General features: G+C 40.4%; 1 protein-coding gene across 2 annotated transcripts; it reads left to right on the top strand.

The window, feature by feature from the left end:
- Nucleotides 1-5,597: 5,597 nt before the first annotated feature.
- On the top strand, nt 5,598-17,712 carry NOCT (nocturnin). 2 transcript variants are annotated; one of them, XM_053455528.1, is made up of 3 exons: nt 5,598-6,070; nt 16,215-16,472; nt 16,781-17,712. In XM_053455528.1, exons 1-3 carry the CDS (start codon nt 5,791-5,793, stop codon nt 17,614-17,616), a joined length of 1,374 nt encoding a protein of 457 aa, XP_053311503.1. In that variant the 5' UTR covers nt 5,598-5,790; the 3' UTR covers nt 17,617-17,712. The 2 variants fall into 2 exon arrangements, with proteins under 2 accessions (XP_053311503.1, XP_053311510.1); XM_053455535.1 differs by lacking the exon at nt 5,598-6,070 and adding an exon at nt 14,608-15,127.
- The last annotated feature ends 2,705 nt before the right edge of the window (nt 17,713-20,417 follow it).

Below are 20,417 nucleotides of genomic sequence, written 5' to 3'. Positions count from 1 at the left end.
AAAAGGGAAACCATGAAAATGTAAAAGGACAAAGTGCATATGATGGCTGGGATGTCAAAAATTTGAGCCCCAAAGAGGAAGTTATATTACATTGCTATATGTGTCATTTGTTTCCCACTCCTTTATTGACACACAAAGTGCTAAGCTCTGGAGTACTGTTACCCACCAGACTGTTGTCTTAAAGGTTAGTCTGTTAGCATTAATGATAAGTTTGAGGAGGTACAAAAGATTCCAGGCCAAATAGAGTTCACAATCTATTTGTAGAAACTTGAAACCATTAGGTTAAAGGTTACATGTATAGCTGACCAATCAGTTCTGTGGTCACTGAATTCCTCTGGCAACCTTTAACCAAAAGGCATGATCTGGGCATTTAATTGTTGGCAAAATGTCAAGCTGCATTTAACCTTAAACTGCCACTTCCACTGAAGGAAGAAAATAATTTAATATGAAAGGCACTTGCTTAATTTTGCAATATTCAACTATAAATAAGTGTTCTGCTTTAAAATGATCAATGATATTAGTAACAAAAACATTTTTCAGTGCCAAAAATAAGCAATTAGCCAGCTTGTTTATTATTGCAAATTAGACAACTGCTTATTTTCTATTCTGGAAAGAGGTTTTATGATATTCTTTAATGTCCACCGACGGGCGTTGCTCATTCTAACACTCCCAATGCTTTATTCCCAGGTGACAGGGTTCATCATGGTGGCACGCAAGCCTGTTAACCATCGAGCTAAAAAGGCGAGGCTAAATATACCGCAATAACAGTTGTTTTAAGTTGCTCATACTGTAGAGTTTGACATGTCCAAGTCTCTACAGGGCCCTAACCAAATTACCAAATTACAGCCCACATGCACACAATCCCAGTACCAGTGGGCTATAGCAGTATGCTTGCTTTGGCTCATGGCTAGACCCCCCACATTTAGAGAGCCCATCTTTCCCCATTACGTAGGCCCCACATGTCTGAGTCACCAGATGGCAAATGTTGCTGGCACTTTGCAGACAATAAACAGGATGTGGTATCTGGCAGGAATACTGGCGGTTCTGGTACTGGCACTTTTAATGTACAACAAATACTTCCACACGGATATCAGGCATAACTAGGAGTGACTAACGTAACTAACACAGATTTTCAATAAAACTTTAACATTTAGCATTGCAAACAATCAATATTTGCATACCTCCATATTGTATCATTTAAGAAGGGACAGACCCACTTTGGCACCCAAAATGAGCTGAAATGAGCCTGAATGTCTGTCTTGGTTGCAAACAGGGCCGGCCCAAAACAAAATGCCGCCTGGGGCGAAGTTTAAAATGCCGCCCCCCCCATTATCTACCCTTCCCCCCCCCACTTACCTTTCAGCAGTGCTGCGGTGAGTCTCCCTGCTCGGTCTCGGTGACGGCTTGTAATGCTGAGCGTCGGAAATGACGTCATCTTCCAGCGCTCAACATTACAAGCCGGCACCGAGACCGAGCTAGAGGGCTCGCAGAGGAGAGAGGGGCGCCGAGCGGGTACTGACAACTTGGTAAGATAAAACCACTCGGTGCCCCTCTCTCTCTTCTCGGCTTTAAAAAAAAAAAAAAAAAAAAAGGGCTAAGGGCACTTCAAAAGTGCCGCCAGGAGCGGTTGCCCCACTCGGCTCCATTGTCGGGCCAGCCCTGGTTGCAAAAAAAAAAAGCTATCAATAGGTCTGGTAGACAGAAATAAACCTGTAATCTAACTTTATTGGTTTCTTTAAACACCAAGAACTTTTTTTCTTCTTGGAAAAGTAAACAGATAACACAGGAGAGCTGCCAAAGGCTGAACTCATTGAATCCTCCACAGGATTGTGTTTCCAAATAAATGAGATTACTCACTGGCCTCGTACCTGTCTGGCCTGTCTGAAAGCTAATGAGCCAAACAGCTCAGAACATGTAAGAATGTGCAGCGACGCTACGCTATATAGAATATTCAAAACACAACATAAAAAAATGTTAAAATGCTTTGTCTTTTTATTGAAATAAATATTGAATAGTTTGCATTTTGTAGATATTGCTGCCCTACAGATTATTATTTACCTGATAAACAGAAATCCATGAACCTAACTTGTCTGCTGATTGCGCTATATGTCGTGTTAACCCCTTCAGTACCAAGGGTTTTTGTACACTAAATACCATATTTGTTTGGACATTTTTACCATATGTTAGTTTAATCAAGAGTCCCCTTTTACGTGTTTGATGTATCCACACAAATTAGACATCCCATTTGTTGATATGTAAAAAAAAACTATACCAAGATAGAAATAAAGCACGTTTTTGCAATTATTTCTACATAGTAGGTGCCACTGCTGAACTATGAGCCAATGTATGTTTGGCAACATTCCTTGATTACAGTAATACCCCACATACATATTTTAACCCCTCCAGGACCAGTTTTTTTTTTTTTTTTTTTTACCATATTTGTGCTAAATGACCAGAGACGTTTTTGTGTTTTTGCTATGCCTTTATTCAACTGTGATTGCCCACTTACTCATTTAGCGCACTCCCACAAAATATATTTGCTCGATTAGATGACCCCCCTAAATTTACATATTAATTTAAAAAAAAAGAAAAAGCCTAAATACCCTATAGACAATTTTTTTTACCAGTAGATATTAATTCATATGTAAACTATTTTTTCATATTTAATAAAAACTTTGAGAAAAATGCATTTCTTGTTTTTATTTCCTTTTATTTGCCAACATGCCCCCCAGTTATGCACATCTGCCCCCCCTCTGTCTGCCCCCCCCAGACTTACCAATACATCCCCAGACTTGTCCCCCATGCTTTATACTCCCTGGTATCTAGTGGGGGCAGCCGGTGAACGTCTGCACTATGCGTGTAGACAGCCTCCGCTGCTACCCGCCACTTCTGCCGAGGCTTCTATGATACCGGAAAGTCATGTCACGTCGGCGCTGCATTCAGACAACCTCCCCTGCTACTCGGCACTTCTGCTGGGGTTTCTATGATGGAGCAGACGTTCGCCGGCTGCCAGCGATGCGGGGAATCCTCCTCTTTGGCAGCCGGCGAACGTCTGCGCGATGCACGCAGACAACCTCCGCTGCTGCCTGGTGGTTCTACAAGTTATTGAATCATTAGGTGTACTTAGTTTTTCCACACATGACTTCTCCATTTTGGCTTTAATTTTGTTGAATAAATCATGACACGTTGTAATATGTCATGCGTTGTTTATTTGAGGTTGTATTTACGTAAATTGTAGACCTGCTAAGGAACAGATGATTATTATGTCCAATAGAATTGAAAAAGAGTGTACTTTCTTTTTCATACAACTTTATATTATATATATATATATATATATATATATATATATATATGGGGAACTTTTTTAAAAATATATATTTTTTAATTAATATGTTTGTCACACTGTTCCCAGTGCTGTATGGGCCCTCTCATACATTTTTATGCCAGTGATGTCATGGTGACAGGACTCCCATTAAGTTTTTAAAAATATATATATTACTTCTCCCTCTCATCTGTCTGTGCTGATCACACTGATCACAACCCTGCATTCCTGATTGCAATACATATGATCAGCCAGCAGGGAAGGGGAGGTCTATAAAACCCTACTGAGTCTCTCAAATACTCCAGTGAACTTCCAATAGGTGTTGTGTCAACAACAAGAATACCAGATAGTAAACAGGTTAGACAAGTGCATATGATGGCTGGAGTCTCAGATATTTGAGTAACATGTTTACACATGCTCTGCTCATCAGTTTGTTACATAACCTTCTACAAAGTGCATCTGATCTTAAAAGCCTCCAGAATCTCACCTGCCATATATTACCAATATTCTTGAAATAACACAAATAATATGTAACATATTTTGTCTCTGTGTTCACTTAAAGGAGGGGTGTCACAGCTTTATTTGCATTAAATGGTTGGTGGTATAGACTAGTATAGTTCTATCCCTCTCTTTACTGAACTCTTAAACGGGCTGTCTGATGAACTCAGGGTGGATTAGATTTAAATTAAGTCGATTTAAATCACTAGCCAGTAAGACTCGATTTCAATCATGGTTTTTTAAAGACTCATTCTTGCTGGTAGTTATAATCTTTAATATTTACAACCAGATAAAGATTTAATATTTAGAATAATAACCTATCAATGTTTATTAACTGAAGTGGTTAATTAAAATATCTTTTTAAAAAAATCAGCTGGGTCCACATGAAAAACTTAAAAACACTGCCTTGTGCAGCTCATTCACGTTCATTCTGTTGTTCGTTCATAATCTGGGTGTTATCTGAGCTTGGATAAAATATTTTTATTGAATTACCGTAGTTTACCAAAAATTTATATATTGCTGTAAACTCTAAATAGAAAACTAGCTTTAGATACATTTTAATTCACCCTGGATTAACTACAGTCAGTAATTTAAGAGTCCAATCACGCACTCCCTGATTTACTATTCACGCACTCCCTAATTTACTATTTTGCTCTCTCCCTCACTTACTTCTTGGCCCTCTTACATTGCATGAAGATTTCCTTAACACTTACACATACACACTCATTCCAACACACTTACACATACACACTCATGCTAACACACACTCCCTCTAACACACACATACACACTTTGCTTGTTTGATTTTGGCACCTGGCTCAACACATGATAGAGTCATTTTTGAGTCAAGCATCAGATTAATGAATCATTCATTGAGGAGTTCAGACAACCTAAGGGACAATTGATGTTGTTCACACCCAAATAATTAGCTGTTTAATTGTCTGCAGAATACTAAGAATGATTCTGTACGTTAAATCACTGAGATTTCTTGAATTTCGTTTTATTAATTGAGCTTGTGCAGGGCCAGCTCAACCCTTCTTGTATCTTAAACTTAAAATAAATTCAGTGAGTTCAAACAAGGAAAATTGATATAGCCATGTTGGTGAAAAAGGAGACTTTTTGTATGTTGGCCCAATAACTGGTATTACCATCCGCTGACGTTCTTGGTGCTTATTCACTAAAGGGAGAATTGGAAGGAGATTTGTGGTTCCATTTAACTATTCATTACAAAGGTTCCTCCAAAGGGCTTTGTGTGTCTATTATGGGTTACAACAATCTCCTAATGTTAATTCCGTCAAACATTGGATACAATGTAGCATATGTGGGCGCCATGACAGGTAACAATTACCTGCAAATGCCCTGTGTTTGCATTTTCGAGACACTTACATAACAAGAAGGCTCTCCCTAAGCTTGCATAACCTTTACCCCATTTCACATCACTGCCAGCAAGCCCTCATTGAACCTCCCTCAGCTCTAGGGAAACCCTATCCCCGACCCTACCAGTTCTCAAAAAAAGGGGGGGGACAGCAGAGTGGGAATTGTAATCTATATCGTACCTTCAGCCTTAGCCCCCAAGGAGGGAATATGGACAACCAAAACAAAGTAAAAGATTGCCGCAAGTGCTCATTCGCGGTTATCCCAGAGGGTTTATTAATTTCGTGACATAAATACTAGGGCACACACCCGTCCCATAAAGTGGACGCTGCTAGTGACGTCACCAGCATTCTGCTGTAACGCTATTACTCGTATGCCTGGGGAGTGGCTCAGTTATTCAGAAGCCGGTATCCCCGAAAGCTAGCTGTTCAGTCCTATAGGTGGGTTTATTGGTCATACGTTATTAGTGGGATACACGCTTTAATCCCCATAGGTTTACATTGACGCCGACGTGTCTCGTCTTTCCGGTTAGTGACTGGCCTGTTCGCCCAGTTCGGTGACCCGCGGCTCCCTTCCTCAGCGCTGTGCACCCCGGGATGTATCAAGGTTCGGCAGGCAGATTGTGCTCGGCGCTGCGAGACGTGCCTGCACTGTGCGCCTCCTCTCTGCGGCAACAGCCACACCACTCCCCGGTAAAGAGGAGGGCTCTCTCGCCTCCTTTGCTGGGCTCACTGGCCAGCTTCGCTTGTTGCCATAATCTGGCCGGGTGGATCGGAGAAGCACCAGGAAAGGCAGTTCCTACGAGCGGGGCTTCTACAGCCACTGTCCCGACAAGTGTAACACCAGGGACCACAAGCAGAACGGCTACTAGATCAGGTTAGTATGTGGATGTTGGTAGATTTGGTTTTAATGACGTGAACGTTAGAATTGCATCAGTGGGATGTTCGGTACCATTGGGATTCTGAAACGGAACGTTGATGTTCGGTGGGCGGAACTTTCTGTACATCAGGGTTCTGAAATGGAACGTTGGCGTTGAGTGGGCGGGACGTTCAGTACATCAGAGTCCTGAAATGTCACTCGTGGGGTAAGGACGAAATGTTCTATACCTGGAATTTATGAATGGAACGTTCGAGGTAATCAGAATGTTCGGTCCCCTTTACATTTAACGTTACTTAGATGCATTGGGGTTCCAAAATGAAACCACCTCGGTTCTAAGCCCTTCCGGCTCGTGTGCTGCAGGTAGTGGTCGGTTTATTATCCTGTAAAATAAGGGCCGGGGACTGGCTGTCTCAAACGTCTTCTGGAGGAGGATTAAGGTGTTACAGGGTCCTAAGCAAGATGACGACCCCATTAACACACTATTTCATGTAGGCTGGATGCATTGTGCTGGAGGTGGCAATCTTTTCATAGATCCCAGTAGGAAAACCTATAAACGTGATACAGATACATTTTATCGTAGATGGTGTATTGGGGCTCTCTTCTTTTATGTATTTAACATGTTACTGTCAATGTTATCTTTAACATTCACGCTCCTTATTAATAGCGCCATGGAATCTACTGGTGCATTATGAATAAAATGTAATATGTGAAGATTGTTATTCAATTATTGTGATCGATTTATCTCCTTTGGGGGGGACGTAACATGCAAGGCCCCGTAGCCATAGAAGCCGGCAATGGCGACGCTATATTTGTGTATTATTGTTGCTGTGCAAAAATAAAAAATGTGTTCCTCACCTGTAATGAGCAGTTATGACACATTAATGAACCTTTTGCATTGGTGAGATGGATGATTTGCATGTAGTAAACATTTTTGTTCAGTATGATTCACTGGACCTCATACTAGTGACATTGGCACAGGATGTTACCAGATGCAGCATGTGTACCAGGTTGATACTGAGAGGTTCCAGATCTGGCTACACTGCCAGGCTTCTCTGTGTTTTGGTTCAGTTCCAAACAGGCACACAGTGTGCTAAAAAGCACTAGATAAGACTGTGTCTGAACACCCCCTGCCTGCCAGATACCTGTTACCTCTGGATGAACACAAACTCAAACATTAACTTGTTGGATCTGATGGAGAAACGTTTAGATATATTAATCCTTCTCTGTATCAGGGCGAAAAGCAATTGTTCACCCATTAACTATGAAGAGGGTTGAGTAATGGTTCTACTAATTATTTAATAAATATGTTAGAGCGGTTCTGACGTTAAGCCACCCAGCTTTTGAGGTCCAATTATTTTTTTTATATATATTTTTTTTAATACTTGAGTGATACATTTGTCTTAATGTTTAAAAAGTCATAGCACTGAGGCTCAACATCCATGTGGATCTCAAACGATTAAAGAAGCTAGTCCAGGTTTCTCTAGAAAATGTGGCTTATGCTTATATCACCTTTTATATGCGTCAGCGTGTAATAGAAGCTCATCGTATAGATAATTGAATCGATGGTATTACTTTTGCTGGGGCTTTTCTGTGCGAAAGCTCCTGGTCTGTTTGCAGACCCTTATGTTTTGTGTTGTCAGTGGTGGTATGAGTAGAGAAATCACTTGCAAAGAGGTGCCATCACCATAGAACCAATGTTACTCTCCATTTGATTTCTTCACTTTTACCATTTCTCATTGGAATTTGTCTCTGTAAAATTTACAATAGGATTGCAGTGTTCTCTTAAAATCGTGTGTTGCCTTGGTGAAAATGACTTCTAGAATTTAATGCAGGGTGCTATTCACATGTCGCACAAAACCATGCAAATTACCCTTTTGTTTAATGGTGAATTCCGTTGCTCACCTTAAGTCACAGGTTTTTTTTAATCTACTATTGGTGCCGGTACTGGTTCCAACAGTTTTCTCCATGGTAAAATCTAAATGCTACTGGCCAACTACGCATACATTTTTGTAACCGTGTTTATGTATGTATGTATGTATGTATGTATGTATGTATGTGTGTGTGTGTTACTATATATTACTAGTGATCCACAAGTGTAGTATATTTTTACTATTAGGATTCATTTTCAGAACTGTCTGGTGCAGCACTGGGTAATTCCTCATCTAATTTTGGATCAACAGCAACAAATTAACAGATATAGGAAAGGCTGAACTTGATGGACGCATGTCTTTTTTCAGCCTATGTAACTATGTAATTCTTGCAAAGTATTTCTTTGATAAATGCTGTCTGTGAATTACAGTTTGAGGATACAATGGAGGTTACGTATAAAAGTGAAGTTATGGAGCAACCAGTGGGGACGTTCAGTTGATTGCATTAAAGCGGTTGCACCACTTTGACCAGTTTACACCAGAATTGGTCTATAAATATAAACCCCAGTGTTCTTGCAAAGCTCCTTTGATATAAGCCAGATGAAAAAGGTAAGATGGTTACCTTTGTGTTACTTTATGATCTTACTTTTTTTCTGCATTTATTTATTTTTTTTTGCGACATAATTACCTTCTCCATAGTAGAAGGGTTTATTAGTAGTTCATAGCAACAGACATTGCACAAGGCACCTATAACACTCAAAAGCCTAGTCACAGACCCTATTGTCCTTGTACTTAGCTGAAAGGCGTTCCTCATGTTAAGATTAGCATCTTGGTTTTCCTGTGATCATCATATGGGTTATTTAGTACAGGGCCTCTCCCGTAATTAGTAAAGTGCCATCTAAATTTCAGCCTTAAGTTTGACGGTAGCAGGTACAAGTAGCTTAGTACTTGTCACTGAAGAAACAGGTTATGGAAGATCCAAGTTCAACAGAGCAAGTCTACTTTCTGTCTGAAAACTCTTTAAAGATATACATGAATGAGGCAGATCATTCATTCTTTGCTGGTGTGACAGATCCATATTCCATTGCCAAGCTGGAACGTGCTGATTTATTCTTTGAACACGATAGTGTAATTCACAACATGCCCGTCTTCTATTGATTTCCAATACTGCGCATGCTTTAATTTGCGGCAGACCACTGGATTTCTCGAATTCTAATTTATTTGATAAAACATGACTTGAAACCTTCAAGTCACCAATCTCTCTATGCTTTATGAAGAGTTGACTGTGGTAATGCCTTTGTTATCTTTAACAGCCATGTTGGCACAGTATGATTCCTTGTAAATTTATTCTTGAATATTTTTTTTTCCTTCAAAATTTCAACAAATACCTTGAATGAAATCTCACTGGCTTTAATGGTGGATCTCTTGTCATCACTGTGTGAAGCAGCATGCTCAGCACATAATTCTGAATCATTTAATCCATTACATACTTGGTGGGTGGCTATTACCATATAAATGAGTCATCCTTCTCACTGCTCTCACCAACACTGCTCTCCCCTACACACATCCTTATTGCCCCAGGGGATCGTTTCCTGGACTTCACTCTTATTTTTCACTTTGTCACTCCTCCCCATTTCCTGTACATATCCGTTCCCAACATACTGCCAGGCCCAATTTCTGCTATAAATAACCAACCTGTAGACTGTGCCATTGCAACACATTGATTCTTTTCTTTTTCAGATGTAGATTTGCATGGGCTGCTTAGAATCATTGTCCTGTTGCATGACCCAATTTCGGCCAAGCATTAGTGGTCGGACAGATGGCCTCACATTTGGCTCCCAGGTCCTGTGGCTGCAAAACAAGCCCAAATCATCACCCTTCTATGGCTGTGCTTGACAGTTGGTCAAGGGTGTTTGTGCTGGTACGCTGTGTTTGGTTTTTGCCAAATGCAGCGCTCCACTTTGATCTCGCCTGTCCAAAGACATTGTTCCAAAAGTCTAATGGTTTGTTCAGATGCAATCTTGCAAACCTAAGTCGTGATACCATGTTCTTTTTAGAGAGAGGAGGCTTTCTCCTGACAACCCTTTCAAACAAACCATACTTGTTCAGCCTTTTTCTAATTGTATTCATAAACTTTAACATTTAACATGCTAACCGAGCCTGAGATGTAAGTCTTGTTGGGTTTTTTGTTTGTTTTGGTTTTTGCAGTTTCTCTGAGCATTGCAGGTCTGAACTTGGGGTTGATTTGCTGGGATGTCCACTCCTGGGAAGATTGACAACTGTCTTGAATGTTTCCCACTTTTGTATAATCTTAACTGTAGAATGGTGGACTTTAAATTGTTTGGGGGTGGCCTTATAACCCTTTCCAGGATTGATGGGCAGCAACAATTGCTTCTCTAAGATCATTGCTGATGTATTTCCTCCTTGTTAAAACACACCTATATGCTCTAGACCAGCAACTTAGGCTTTTGTAGAGGTGGTCACAGTTGCTAATGATTAAATAGTCGAGAGCATTTGATTTAGCACCTGTCTGCTGCTTCTTATGCGGCCTGGTCTGATGAATCATGTTTTTACATCGCGTGGATGGCTGGGAGCATGTGCGTCACTTACCTGGAGAACACATGGCCCCACCACGCAACTTACAGGACTTAAAGGATCTGCTACTAATGTCTTGGTTCCAGATACTACAGCACACCTTCAGAGGTCTAGCGGAGTCCATGCCTCGAGGGGTCAGGGCTGCTTTGGCGGCAAAAGGGAGACCTACACTATATTATGCAGGTGGTCATTATGTTATGGCAGATCAGTGTATATTACAGACAAATAACCCTCTCCATTACCACAATGAGCAGTCTCGGACAATTAAACTTACAAGAACAAGGCCATTTACATTGTGATTGGTTAAGTGCACAACAAATGCCCTTCTGGCGTAGTTGTTTGGCATTCCTTCCCTGTGACCTATGCAACAGCATAATGCTCAAGAAACTCAGGTTTCAACCTTTCATACCTCATTTCATATTTTTATGCACAGACATCTTTTTGATTAAAGATCTCATCATGATTAAACCTTGCTGGAACACCAAACCTTTTTTTACATGCTTTCAGCACCTCATCTAAATGCTGAAAAAGCTCTAAACTCCCCTCTCTGTTTCTTGCAGTATACGCTAAAAAAAATACAAAAAGCCTGAAGTCAGTTGTTAAGGTTTCTGCCTCTCTTCATCCTTCTGCTGGAAGCAGAGATTATCAAAATATTCATCGTTCCAAATCTTTTCTTTAATCGCCTTACTTAAATGAAAACCCAAAGGAGAACTTTCACATGAGAGCCCGTTTCATGTAAGCCTCGTTTATAACATTGGGCCTTAAAGTATTACCACTAGAAGCATTAATTTTCCCAAGCCTGAGTTGGCTTGGAGCCTTGCAAATCTTAAAATATCCACCAATGAACTTGCTTAACTAAACATTACCCATTTTGAACTTGCCCCTGGCAGCTTCAGCTCGGCCTAGTCCTTGTGATGGACCTTCTTGGACTGTCCTGCAGTTATCCAGACCTTGGTTCTTCCAGTACTCTCTTCCCAACCAGCAATGCTGCAGGTCATCAACAGAAGAGGCTGACTCCAGGCAGCTGTTCTTCACCTCCTATTCCTGTTGCTTATCAATGCAGCCTAGTCAGCAGCTCTTCCATAGCAGTTTCATGGTCTTGGTAATGTCGGCTATTCTGTAATCTTCTTTTGACTATGTACAGATCTTGCTAATGTTCTGACAATTCTGCTCTGTAAGCCAGCTAACCAAATCCGGTAGTTTTAAAATAACTCTCTGTACACGTACATCTGTCTATCCTTCCAGGCATTGCCACATTTGCAGGTTGAATTTCCTCCATATTTTCTGGAGTATTTCCAGGTTCCACTGTTGGAATATAGGTTATGTCTGAATGAACCTATTTTGTTCATCCTTTCCAAATGCACTGGATCCTGCATGTGTAACTATACTGTATGCAATGCATCTCCAGTATCTTTGCATTCAGTGATGGGATATTTTGATTTATTGTTTAGATATTAACTGTTTAATGGTCAGTGATACATTGTATGGCGCAAAGGTGGAATTGGCCACAAATCTGTTTAGCACAATGGAAGGCATGAGCTGACGTCGGTGTGACTTTCCACTGGCCGCATCCCGAAAAGGGTAGGCTCCAGGTACCTGGCACCCACAAGTCCCCAGGTATGAGGATCTCCAAACTTTTTCTGTGGCCACTTCCTGTCTCTTGGAATATGATTCTTGTGCATTATATTGTCTGGGGCTTTTTTGTTTTGTAAAGGGGAGCTTTTGTAACCATGTTGTCTCAGGGCCCCACCTGACCTTTATCTGCCCCTGTGTCTACTCTATTCCTGCATATGCCCTGTAGTGCCACCATTGAAGTTGATGTAAGTAGTGGCATCCTAATGCAGTTATGAACGCCGCTGAATATCATGCATCTGTGCCTTTGGCTGTCTCTACTACCTTTTAACTTTAGTGGGAAATGCCTTCAGGTCATTGTAAGAGTTGTAGCTGTAAACTGCTGGAAGGCTCGCTTTCTGATCCTGCCTTGGATAAACCATGTTGCTTAAGGCTATCTTTCCTGCAGCTTAATCGGGAAACTGAACTCTGCCAATGAAACTCTTTTGTTTCGATTAAACTTAGAGCGTCCTACATTATGCTTCCATTTTAGGAGGGTACACTATGGCATACTGCTTTATCATTATTTGGGCTGTGCTGTGTTATTATGGATATGCTCTAGAAAATATCTATGAATCTGTGTCCCATTCAGCAGGGGTATTCAACAGTTAGCTGGACGGCTGCCACCTATCAGCTCTCAGTTCTGCCACCCATCAACAAAGACCAGGTGCAATCCACACCCCCTTAGAAAGAAGTACAAAATAAATGTATCTACTCTAGAAATCTCTATTTTCATTAAAATGTTACAGCTGGATACCATGCTTTCAAGCCTTCAGCAGGTTCTACTGTATGACTTGCTGCAGAAATGTAAAAAGTACTGTGATCGCAGTGTGCAGTGACTACCACTAGATGTCACTGCCCACTTTAGAATGAAAAGTTTGCCATGTGATCATGAAGTTTAAATGTCATGGGAGTCTGTTAGAAGGAAGCAGTATTCCCAAGGTTGGCAGAATATCCAGCTTTCCTCAGGTGCGTATGCCAGCAAAGTCCACTCCCGCAGTAAACAGCATTATTAGGCACACTTGCATCCTGTGTGGGAAGCAAAGATCATTATAAACGGTCGGTCCAGGAACTGCATGTGACGTCTGTGTATGCCTTCTCATTTGCTTCCTTCTATAGTTCTGGCATTTCATAACAGTCTGACGGATGCCAGCGCCTGCAAGCTCTGTTCCCTGTGCGACTGGAGAGGTTAATTACAGTAGAACTTTTCTTACAGGATTCAAGGTCAAAGAGACAAGGCTTACAGGGCTTTCCCTCAGCTGTCATAAAATGTAATCATGTAGAGTATTTTCCGTTATGTTATTCAAGACTTTAATACAAAGTTGTTGTTTTTTTTTTTTTTTTTTATTATTATTTATTATAGGGGTACTTCTTATGTCCGATACCCCAATCTCCACCACTTTTGGACCCTTAATGGCAAGGGAATGGCAGTTGGCATCTGGAGGAGATGTTTTATCATTGACTCATTGGGCTTTAAAGTTTAATTTGATTTGTACCGTCTGCATCCATATATATTTTCAGCTTGCATGCTGTTGATCATGACATGGAACGGTGCATTGAATGGTTGTAGGCATGCTTCGGCCTGCTCGTCAGCACTGAGGCATGTACATGTTCCTGCCCAACGCTGTGGTGCCAACTTTCAGTGATAATGGGCTGTGCACCAAACAGCTTATCTTAATTTAACTGTGGAAAACAAAGTGGTGTTACTGGGGGCCACCGGCATGAGAGTAGTACTCCTCTGTAGGATAACAAATCTTACGCTGTGTCAGGGAAAGGTTGATTGTCTCATTGGAAGTCTCAAGTTACATTGCCAGATGGTACTTGTTACTTCCAGTTGACTACATTTGAAAGCCTTCTATTGCACTGCTGTTTTATTTTTTCCTGGCTGTGCGGGTCTAAAATATGTGTTCTGTACGATTGTAAGGTTCTTGCTGTGTTGCAGGGTAGACATACTTCCCTCCGTCAGTCCTAGACTCTCTCCCCACCATCACCCTTTCCAGCAGTGACGTTAGTGATGTTGAAATCTAAGTTTGTGACCACCCTTGGCGTACTGCAGATACTGTCAGCCAGTACAGTGAATTAACTCTCAGAGAGCCCAAATGGTGGGCAGCTAGGATCATTGAACCCGCTTCATGGTGTTCATGCTGTTGTAGAAAAATATTTTAACTGATGAGGCATCGTGTATTTCTTCATGATTTCTGTAGTTTCTGTGGATCTCAGAAGCTGTAATGTTTTAATGGTTGGGGAACCTGGGTGTGTAACTTTTGACCTTTCAGCGAAGACATTTTCTGCTATGGTGACATGACGACTTGTTTACACAACTCATACCATTTATAAGCTATTTTAAGGGATAAAGGTAATTAAAACAATATGATAGAATCTCTAATCAAATAGTTTTGGTTTTAACTAGATCTTAAAACAAATCGTTATCCTTACAGGGGGTATGTGTTTTTTTGTTGTTGTCTGTGACCTTACTGGCAGCCAGATTCAAGTTACACTGCCTCCCATGCTGACAAACTCCAAATGCCATTTTGCACTTTTAGAATTGAAAAGGAGCATGTGTTATTTTCCAGGCCCCTCCACCCACGATGTACTTTTAGTACAGAACAGATAACTAAAGTTGAGTCCTCCTGGAGTGTTACTGGGAAGGAGGTTTACTCCCAATGCCGGATGTCTTGTTTGCTTTTCATGCTTAGAGGTCTTAAATGTGTCTGTGTCCTTGGCCGTCAATGACGTGGCTTATGGTATAAAGCGTTTTAACTTCCTTTATCTATGGGTGGTTTCAGACAGACTTAGCCAGTGTGTGGTGATATAAATCTCTTGGCTTCAGTGCTAGCTGCTAAAGCTCACATGTTCAGTAAGAGGACAGGCAGAACCACAAGTTCATGTTGTACAAGGAATCATAGAGACAGAATGGACACGTACCTTGGAGATACCATGACCTGCTTGCAGAAGGGATACCATGTGCTCTCAGCTGAAGGTACCATAGAGTTGGCTGTTTGACTCATTAAGGGGGGCATGTTATATTCCATATTGAAACAGTATAGTTTTGTGACCTTAAGAAAAAAATGTAAAAGTTGTGCTCCAAAGTTTTTGCTCTATTGTGCTGTAGAATTAGGAGGCTTCCAAATTGTAGATCTTGTGTAGAAAATATTGTGTATAGCTTTCATACATTGGCCTCCTTAATTGTGTAATGTGTTATGACATACAGTGGCTTGGGTTCCCCACAAAGCATGGAGCTTGAAGATGCTCCTGCATCAACTGTATCGATGCCCAAAAGCACAGAATACCCCTGGGGCTGAAAGTTATTGCTCCGAGAGATACTAATTGGAGAGTTTCATATAGACATATAATTTTTTTACTTTTTTTTAGCATTGAGTATGGTATGCGTTGGTTTACCATGTCCTGACTGTGCCTAAATTACCACTAATGCTTGTTTTTATGATCAGTGTCTAACAATCTGCTTAAGCATTGACTTGGTCACAGATCTAACTGACCTACATGCACTTAAAGGGGTCATTGGGAAATACCCAAGGACTATAGTCATGGGTATGTGCTACGAGGAAGGTACATGGAATATTTTTGCAAAAGTACTGAATTTCAAGGATGCTTTGTCCGCTTACATTTTAACGTTCTAATATTTGAGAGTTTCGGGTAATTGTAGCTGTTCTTGATTATGGAAATGCATGTAAATATAAACGCTGAGAATGGCTTGTGCTTATTTTATAGTGATAGTTATGGAGAGATGTGATTTAGAAGTAAGAGGCTAGAAGTGTTCACTTGCAGGTAATTGTAAAATGGTGTCAACTACCTCCTCTGTCCTGACCTCACCTTGTCTGTTATTAGGCCACCTGGATAGGAAGTAAATGGCACTGCTACAATGATGCCAATGCCTTGAAAACTCCCTGTACGCGTGCATTACTTATAACCTGTTAACACACATGTTTTTAAGGGATACTGAGCTGCAAAGTGTATGATTTGCAGAAGTCGTAATGTACTTCAAATAACTCTAATGCTCTGTGCTTAATACTCAGCTAAAAGAGCCTAACCTCTTTCTCTTCCTGCAGTTTGTTCCATGGGAAACAGCACCAGCCGGCTGTACAGTGCCCTAGCCAAGACACTCCGCAGCAACCCTGCTGTATCCCAGCACCAGGAGTACCTGCAGCAGTCCGATCATGACCAGCTGGATCCCAAGGATCTTCTGGAGGAGTGCCAAGTGGCCCTGCAGGACAGGCCTCCCAGGCTCCATAGAGAGTTTGTCGTCTTGAGTGATGACTCTAGGAACCAATCATTCAGAGTTATGCAGTGGAATATCCTGGCTCAAGGTATGGCTCTATGACCAAATGCAAACCAAAGTACTATCGTAATTAAAATGAACTGTATACAGTGCACTAAACCTCTATCACAGCAAAGGACAAAGGAATCAATTTCTTAATATACAATCCCCCACTTTTAGTAATCAGTTGGATTAAGAGAATTTTTTTTATATACAGTAAGTGGGGGGGGGGTGAAAGATTATTATATAAAAATATGTTTGACAGTTCACATCTTTGAAGATTTGCTTACTTTTAATGAAAATGTTATATCAAGATTTCTGTTTAAAATTGTATGTTTGCGTTTGCTTCTTTTGTAGCTCTCGGAGAAGGCAAAGATAATTTTATTAAGTGTCCTATGGAGGCCTTGAAGTGGGAGGAAAGGAAGTACCTGATCTTGGAAGAAATCTTGAGCTATCGCCCTGATGTATTGTGTCTGCAGGAAGTAGATCACTTTTTCGACACCTTCCAACCAATCCTTAGCCGATTAGGTTATCAGTGCACTTTCTTGGCCAAGCCCTGGTCTCCTTGTCTAGACGTTGAACACAATAATGGGCCAGATGGCTGTGCCTTGTTTTATCTGCAGGACCGCTTCCAGCAAGTCAGCAGCGCCAAAATTAGGCTTTCTGCCCGGACTCTAAAAACAAATCAGGTGGCCATTGCAGAGACTTTGAGATGCAACGATACTGGGAAGTTGCTATGTTTTGCTGTCACCCATCTGAAGGCTCGATCTGGGTGGGAACGGTTCAGGTTGGCCCAAGGCTCTGACCTATTGCGCAACCTGGAGTCAATTACCCAAGGGTCCACAATACCTTTGATCATCTGTGGAGATTTTAATGCAGAGCCTACTGAGGAAGTGTACAAGCGGTTTGCCTCCTCCGGCCTAAACCTCAACAGCGCCTACAAGGTTTTAAGCGAAGATGGAGAATCCGAGCCACCTTACACCACATGGAAGATCCGTCCCAGTGGCGAGTGTTGCAACACTCTAGATTATATCTGGTACTCCCATCATGCTCTAAAAGTGAACTCTGCTCTAAGCCTGCTCACAGAAGAACAGATTGGGCCTAACAGGCTTCCTTCATTTAATTACCCTTCAGATCACCTGTCACTGGTCTGTGACTTCAGCTTCAACGAAGAACCCAACAGGCTCTTATAAGAAAAATGGGTGAAGTTCCACTAGGTTTTTTACTGTGACTGTGATGTTTAAACTGATGTGAGGTGAATGTGTATGAAATGTAAATTTATGATTTCATATTTTTGTCTTTGTCAAGTCTCCTCCGCAAACAAACTTGAATAATGATTGTGCTGTGTAGAACATGACAGCATTTTAGATATTGGACTATAACTCCTTGCCTATAGCTTGTTGCAGATGACAAGGAAACGTAGTTCTAGTAAGAACCAAAGGTTATCTACCTGCTTCTATAGATACTTCATTATATATATATATATTATCTGTTTTATTTTTTTGCCAAACGCTTAGCAGCTGACATGAAATGTATGTTTCTGTTCTACCATTGAGGTTGTAGCAATTTCTTAAACCGAATGCCTTTTTGTAATGAATGACATGCACACTTATTTAATTTCTTTTGGTTTATGGTGCTGATTGTCAAAATTGCACCTTTTTGATAGTATTTATTTTTCTACTTAACATTATTTTAGTTAATAATAATACTTATGTTTAATTAAACTAATAATTTGCAATGTATTTATTAATATTCAATGTTAAATGACGTATGTGCAAGATGTCTTTCAAACTGGTGATGCTTTCTTACAATGCATTTGTGTAAATGTGCAATATTTAAGGAGATTTGCCTCTTTACCAGAGTATGTACTGTGTGTACATCTACCCTACTGCTTTACCATGATATCAAGTCCTTAGATAGAAGAAAAATCACTAACCTTATTTTTATGAAATAGTAATTTGTGGGAACAATTAAGCTTATCAGTATACACCATTCTCTTTTTAGCACTGTGTAATTTTTTTATTAAAATAACCAGCTTTGGACAACAAAATAAGTTGTTGAATATTGTTGTCCTGGGCAGTGAAATAAACAGATATGTGGGTGCTGAGGTATGTGTGTTAGCCTCTTTATTATTCTTAATCATAAAATATTCCCAACCACTGATCATACCGGACAGATATTTTTGGTCAAAACACCACACACCAAAATCTAACCGCAAGGGATTCCCATATTGTTGCTTAAAGGGAATTATTTTATTGTGCAACCATTTTAGCCTTTGTAAAGGAATTTAAATGTTGACCAATAAAAAATATTTGTATTAAATGATCACCTGAGAAGCATTCAGGACATACAGGCTCCCGGTTGTCCCTGACTCTACTTCTGTAAGTAATTGATTTCAGGAATTGAGTCCATTTTACCCCTGCCATTAGGGGGCTACACTGATTGCAGGATTTCCTGTACTGGAAAAGGGGGGTGGAGATTACTGGCGTTAGAATCATCAGTCTTTAATCACAATGGGGGAAAAAAAGGTTTTAAGTGGGTATATGTATAATTCATATTTTTTAAATTCTCTTTTCAATGTTAATATTTTGATTGGAACGTCTGTGTTTACGCTCAACTTAGTTCTGCACTGTGGTACGATGCAGTGAAGGCTTGGAGAATTCTGCCTCATTCTGGAAAAACATTCATTTTCATCATCACATTTGTTATATATATAAATATGGTATGATTTAAATTAAAATATTTTTAAAACTTTACTTTGCAGACTTGTTTCTGATTGGTAGTTTGAGCAGGTCTGTGTTTCCTGTACATTCAAATTATATGATGGTACTTGTTGTCCTGTGTACCCCATGTAGAGCACTGTGGAATATACTATATAAATCAATAAACAATAATAATTAGATCAGTTAGTGTTCTCCCTTGGAAGAGATTTTCCTTAGTGTTATCTCATGGTGAAACGTGTTTCTTGATACCTTCTTATGTGACCTGATTACTTTTCTGTATGAGGGTACCCCATACAACTGCAATGAATAGGTAGCTAATCTCATGTTCTCCATTCTAAAGGGTGTTTCTCTACTGCCCTAAGTTCTTTGTACATGTTCTCCATGTCTTAATTTCCAGGAAAATGTTATTTTACTTACCCAGCCTGCCCTGCCAATCTCCTCACCTCCTTCTCTTCAACCCAGCGAAAAGGACCATCCAAAATTATATTTTAAAAATGCTGAAACAATTTAAAAAAAAAAAAAAAAATGCAAAATTTAATACAAGTAATTCGCTACACACACAATGGCAGTGGATTGTAAAAAGGACACTTGGTGTACTACTCCTACTACCGTGAACCAATGGCCCTAGTGTTTAGAGGAAACATTTGGGCCCCATTGACTTGAATAGTGGAAGAGAGAGTTGGTAAAAAATCAGGTCATGCATGTGTTTCCATGACCTGGCCCAAATGGCATTAGCGCAGTTTACAAAATGGGCTTTGGGTAACATGAACACCCCTCAACATTTCAGATGGATAAAAGGGGACACATGTTTTAAACAGTGTGGTTAGAGGCATGGTTAGGTGTTTGGGTTTATTAGAACGGACTGCTCCTAACCAGGAACACTAAGGAGCTATGGCTTGCGTATTTGTGGTTTGATAGGATCTTGCAGAATCTCGAGGGCACATCTTTAATGAGGTACATTATTAAATGAAGGTTAAGCTCCTCAAAGGAACTGGCTCCCTACACAGTAAGACCATCTGGTAACAATGGGGAAGGTTAATATAAGTGTGATGTTCTTTGCCTGGATGGATCTGTTGGATGCTACCTATAAATGGGTAAAATGCTTGCAGACAGCACAGCATAATCTATTTGTAAAGCATGGCAGTCACAGAAATAGTCAACACAGTGCTTCTTTCTTTGTTATTCCTACCTCTACAAACATCCATGAAGTACATATTGTCCTTCAGCAGATGGTGCTCTGCTCATAGCAAGTAATGCATTCACATAGCTAG

This window comes from Spea bombifrons, chromosome 1 (assembly GCF_027358695.1).
Source record: "Spea bombifrons isolate aSpeBom1 chromosome 1, aSpeBom1.2.pri, whole genome shotgun sequence".
Taxonomy (NCBI): Eukaryota; Metazoa; Chordata; class Amphibia; order Anura; family Pelobatidae; genus Spea; species Spea bombifrons.
Note: the sequence above shows the minus strand (reverse complement) of the source record. Positions and strands in the feature narration are given on the sequence as shown.

What these genes read in the sequence shown, in the direction of transcription:
- NOCT (XM_053455528.1), top strand. Translation starts at nt 5,791, where the DNA reads ATGTATCAAGGTTCGGCAGGCAGATTGTGCTCGGCGCTGCGAGACGTG. An exon ending in CAGAACGGCTACTAGATCAG is followed by an intron (nt 6,071 to 16,214) that starts GTTAGTATGTGG and finishes CTCTTCCTGCAG; the next exon opens with TTTGTTCCATGGGAAACAGC. An exon ending in GTGGAATATCCTGGCTCAAG is followed by an intron (nt 16,473 to 16,780) that starts GTATGGCTCTAT and finishes CTTCTTTTGTAG; the next exon opens with CTCTCGGAGAAGGCAAAGAT.